The 4,354-nt window shown below is 64.6% G+C and overlaps 3 protein-coding genes across 4 annotated transcripts in view; all 3 read right to left on the minus strand.

Moving 5' to 3' along the window:
- LOC104913141 (2'-5'-oligoadenylate synthase-like protein 2) overlaps positions 1 to 244 on the minus strand; it is a 2,032-nt gene extending 1,788 nt beyond the window's left edge. The window contains exon 1 of the mRNA XM_019619951.2: positions 3 to 244. Within this exon, the coding sequence (XP_019475496.1) occupies positions 3 to 217 (215 nt within the window). The 5' untranslated portion in view covers positions 218 to 244. The remainder of the gene's footprint in view (positions 1 to 2) is intronic.
- A 1,094-nt stretch (positions 245 to 1,338) lies between these two features.
- On the minus strand, positions 1,339 to 3,435 carry LSMEM2 (leucine rich single-pass membrane protein 2). 2 transcript variants are annotated; one of them, XM_010718382.2, is made up of 4 exons: positions 3,324 to 3,435; positions 2,253 to 2,393; positions 1,987 to 2,175; positions 1,339 to 1,898 (listed from the first exon to the last, which is right to left on the minus strand). In XM_010718382.2, exons 1-4 carry the CDS (start codon positions 3,343 to 3,345, stop codon positions 1,771 to 1,773), a joined length of 480 nt encoding a protein of 159 aa, XP_010716684.1. In that variant the 5' UTR covers positions 3,346 to 3,435; the 3' UTR covers positions 1,339 to 1,770. The 2 variants fall into 2 exon arrangements, with proteins under 2 accessions (XP_010716684.1, XP_010716683.1); XM_010718381.3 differs by lacking the exon at positions 3,324 to 3,435 and adding an exon at positions 2,724 to 3,308.
- A 221-nt stretch (positions 3,436 to 3,656) lies between these two features.
- The window catches only part of LOC104909302 (hyaluronidase-3), a gene marked incomplete at its 5' end in the record, with an annotated part of 1,935 nt that continues 1,237 nt past the window's right edge, over positions 3,657 to 4,354 (minus strand). Inside the window, 2 exons of the mRNA XM_010718428.3 lie at positions 3,657 to 4,099; positions 4,204 to 4,350. Of these exons, the coding sequence (XP_010716730.2) occupies positions 3,764 to 4,099; positions 4,204 to 4,350 (483 nt within the window). The remainder of the gene's footprint in view (positions 4,100 to 4,203; positions 4,351 to 4,354) is intronic.

Here is a 4,354-nt window from a genome sequence, read left to right on the forward strand (position 1 = left end):
CCCCACCCCGAGGCGTAGGGCGGCGGGGGGCCGCGGGCACCTTGACGGTCTTGAGGACCCTGATGCCCTCGAAGCAGCGCTCCTTGAGGAAGTCGCAGATGTCCTTCACCGTCTGCTTCACCGCCGTGCTGAATTCCGGGCTGGGCTGCAGATGAGCGGCCACCCAGCCCTCCAGCTGGCGCTGGGTCACGCTCGCCAACGCCATACCCAGCTCCATACCGCACGCTGCGCTTCGACACCGCCCGCCGCAGCTTTAAACCCCGCGGCCCCCGCCCCCAGCCGAGTGGTCCCGCCCCTCGGGCCCTCCCCTTTCTCGCCCTTCCCCCGCTATTCCCCCGGGGCACCCCTGGGAGCTCCTCGCGCTGTCGCCGCTTTGGGGGCGGTGGTCCCCATCTCCCAGGACCCCGGGATGCGGTCACCCCGCAGCCGGCACGGGGCACAAAACGTGTCCCCGCAGCCCAGCTGGGACCGCAGGGACGGTGACTCGGCGGCCGCCCTTTCGGTTTCGGTTCTGGCGCCGGTTTCGGTTCTGCGTCAGTTTCGGTTCTGATACCAGAAGCGGCCGCTGGAAACGAAAGTGCGGGGAATGGGCGGGGAAAGGCAACAGCGACAGCGACGGGTGGGGGGTGGGGGTGGGGGAAGGGGACAGGGATGGGGAAAGGAATGGGGAAAGGAATGGGACAAGGGTGGGACTGGAATGGGACAGGGATGGAGGCAGAAATGAAACAGAGATGGGGACAAAATCGTAACAGGGATAGGGATGGGGACAAAAATGGGGACAGGGATGGAGACAATGATGGGACGAGAACGTGAATGAAAATGAAACAGATGGAGACAGAATAGGAATTGAGATGGGGACAGAAATGGGATAGGGGCAGGAATGGGAACAAGAAGTGGAATGGTTGGGGACAGAGCTGAGAAATAGGGGTACAGGGATGGGGCACGGATGGAGCTGGGGATGGGGTCGCGGTGCGATGGAGCTGGGGACACAGCTGGACATGGGGATGGATAAATGGATGGGGCAGGGATGAAACATTGTGGGATGGGGACAGAAGTGGGACAGGAATAGCATGGAGCTGGGCACAGAGCATGGACAGGAATGGGGACAGAGACAGAACAGGGACAGTGCCAGAGCTGGGGGTAAGTGTGGGTACAACAGGGATGGGGCAGGGAAGAGTCATTGAAGGGGGCAGGGATGGAGTTAGAGATGGGACAAGGATGGGAACAAGGATGGGGACAAGAAGGAGGACTTGGCAAGAGGACTCGTGCCATCAAGACAGAGCTGCCTTGTGCCCATCTCAGAACATTGTCTACCAACAGCATATATGTACAGCGGAGTATTTAATGCCTGGGGCTGCCCCACGGGGGGCTGCCCCCTCGTTTTTATTTTTTTAACCAAAAATAGGATAACAGGAGAGGCAAAGGGTGCCATCGTGCTCTGTGCCATGCCAGCTGTCTGCTATGGCCCCTGGCTGCCCAAACGTGGCACAGTCCACGGGGCCGGCCTCGGTGCTCTGTGCCTCCCAGGGCCATCCTGGCACCGCCGTGTGCTAGAGGAGCAGCAGCCGGCACCTGGGAACGTGGTCGTGGTGGCGACTTCCTAAGCCTCAATGGCAGGAGGTAATGATAAAGTGATGGGAGGGTGCCTCCTGCTGGGACAGGTGCCCATCCTCGCAGCCCTTCCCTTTCTCCGGCAGCCGTGGCGAGGCCAGGGTTGCCCGTGTGACGTGGGGATGGGGCGATCCATACGGGGCTGCTCCGCGGAGCGGCTCAGCGGCGCTGGGCGCTGGCATTGAGGTGAGCCCAGAGCTGCCCGCTGGCCGCCCGCAGCTGGCGCATGGCGTCTTCCTGGCTCTCCAGCCACTGGGCCAGCGCCTGCACCGACTGGCTCTGCAGCACTGTGGAGAGCATGGGGCATGGTGGGGACCGGCTGTCGGCTGTCCCCAGACACTGCCACCTCCCACCACCCTGCCCACAGCCACGTACCGCTCAGGTAGATGGCCAGCGTGGCCAGGACCAGGCTGGCCAGTGCCAGGAAGCCCAGCAGAGCAAGGAAGAAGGGATGCCTGGGGCAGGGGCAGATGGTGGGAGGTGGCACGGGGCGCAGCGTGGGCAGGTGTGGGGGACTGCGGGGCACACGGTGCAGCCGGGCACTGGATGGAGTCGGGCCATTTCCTGCAGCAGCAGGGAGAAGGGGGTCAGCGCCTGCCCTCAGCCCCCTGTTCCGCAGCCCCTCGCCCTGTTCCTGTCACCTTCTGTGCCCTTGTGCCCAGCCGAGGCCCAGTGCAGGTCACTGATGGATGCCACGGGGTGCAGGCTGATGGCTCCGGGGTCCATTCCATCGGAGTCAGCGGGCTCTGCTGGCACGGTGCCCTCTGCCCTTTCCACACCGTCTGCAGGGAGCAAGAAAAGGGGTGAGTGTATCTCAGGTACCCCTGAGGTGACCGGAGGCCACTAGCCATAATGACCACTCCCAGGAGCAATGCCAGCCCTGGTGTCAACCCAGTGCACAGAACTGCTGCTTGCAGAGTGGGGCCAGATCAGTGCTGGCCATCCCCCAGCCGCCGCGCGCTGTCATCGAAGCAGTTAGCAGGAGCCTTGTGGCTGCACTCCCAGAGCCTCGTTAGTGCAGCTGGCAGTCACACAGGGTGGGAAAGTGCTCCTGCCCCAGGGTATCTGGGGCCACCTCGAGCCTGTGGGTGCAAGCAGCCCCTGGCTGTCACCTGGGGTGGCAGTATCCACGGCACTGTGCTGGAGAGTCCAGGGATGCACAGAGGGAGGAGCAGGTCCCATGCTAGCCCAGAGGTCCAGTGCCCTGTGCTGCGGTGCTATATACCCCGAGGATGGGGAGAGCAGCATGCAGGGCTCCAGCCCACTCAGCACTGTTTCAGGAAGCAGCTGGGGCAGTGCGAGTGGATGTTTTCATGGCGTTTGCACAGCTGTGAGCAGTGGGCAGGGCCAATGGCCTTCTGCTTGCACCCAGGGTCAGGGCTGGTGCTGTGCTGGGGCCGCAGGGCTCCAAGGGGCTGGTGTGCACCAGGTCGGCGCCCTTTGGGCTGGGGGCTCCCAGGCCCCCCAAAGCACTTTGCAAGCACTGTGGGCTGAACCCCTCGCTGCAGGCTGCGCCCACCGCCTGCCCCTCTGCAGCCTGCGGTGCTGTGCCAATCGCTGTCCCCTCCGTCCCCCAGCACTCTGCACCCCTTCCCTCCCTGGGCTGGCATCCCTGTGGGGTGGGCAGCATTTGGCCATTGCCACTGAGCAGCCCCAGTGGCACAGCTGCCCCGGATGCCAGGGACCCACACCCCTAGCTGCTGCCAGCCTACCTTCTGCAGCCTCCCTGGGCATGTCCCCGGCCCCGCTCCCCTGGGCAGCCAGGCAATCTGGGGCCCCCGGGAACCGGGCACTGGGCTCCTAGTGCGCCAACTGCTCAGCTTAAAATAGGACAGGATGAAATGTGTTTGGGGGGATAAAAATAGCCGTGGGGAGGGGGCCAGCAGCCGCAGGCAGCATGGTGCCAGCGTGGTGGAGGGAGGGCAGAGCTCAGGGCCCTTCATGCACCCTTCCCTGGGCACGGGGCATAGAGATAGGGAAACTGAGGCATGGGTCTGTTCCCTCCTAAGCCATAGCAGGGGTTCCTTGTGTACCTGATCTCGAGGCTCCCCCCAGCTTTGCCCATGAGGACCATGTAGCTGCAGCAGGACGGTTTATTTAAATTAATGAGTACGGGACAAACCGGTGCTGGCACAGCAGCCCCCAGCTCCACTCACCAGCCCCAGCTGCTGCGCCGTGGGCAGGTGTCAGGGGTCTGGGAACCGTGGTGCCCGTAGAGGCTGTGGGTGGGCGCGGGGCAGGCAGGGCTCTGCGGCTCTGGCTGCACGCAGTCCTGGCCAGCCCAGCCCTGGTAGCAGTGGCAGCGGAAGGGTGCCCAGGAGCCCACACCCAGGTGCAGCAGGATGCTCAGCTCCTGGGGCTGCCGCCGCACACAGCGCCCATGCCCGTGGCACTGCTCCAAGCTGCACGCCCGCGCGGCTGCTGTCACGTTGGCCACGTACGGCCCCAGGGTGGACACGAGGTAGTGGCGAAGGCTGCTGCAGCTCTCCTGGGGGGAAGGCAGCCATGAGGAGCGGCCCTGCGGGCCACCCCGAGGCACCTCCTGAGCCTGTCAGTGTTCGGCTCTGGTGGGGTAGCGGCAGCCACACTCACAGCTGACTGGGAGTACGACATATCGCCCCACAGCACCACTCCGGCCGTCCCCAGTGCCGCGCTCTCCCCAATGGTGTGCTCCAGGTCAGCCTGCAAGGACAGGAGGCCGTGTGGCCGGGTGGACACGCCAGGACACCGAGCACCACCCCCC

Source organism: Meleagris gallopavo, chromosome 14 (genome assembly GCF_000146605.3).
Source record: "Meleagris gallopavo isolate NT-WF06-2002-E0010 breed Aviagen turkey brand Nicholas breeding stock chromosome 14, Turkey_5.1, whole genome shotgun sequence".
Lineage (NCBI taxonomy): Eukaryota > Metazoa > Chordata > Aves > Galliformes > Phasianidae > Meleagris > Meleagris gallopavo.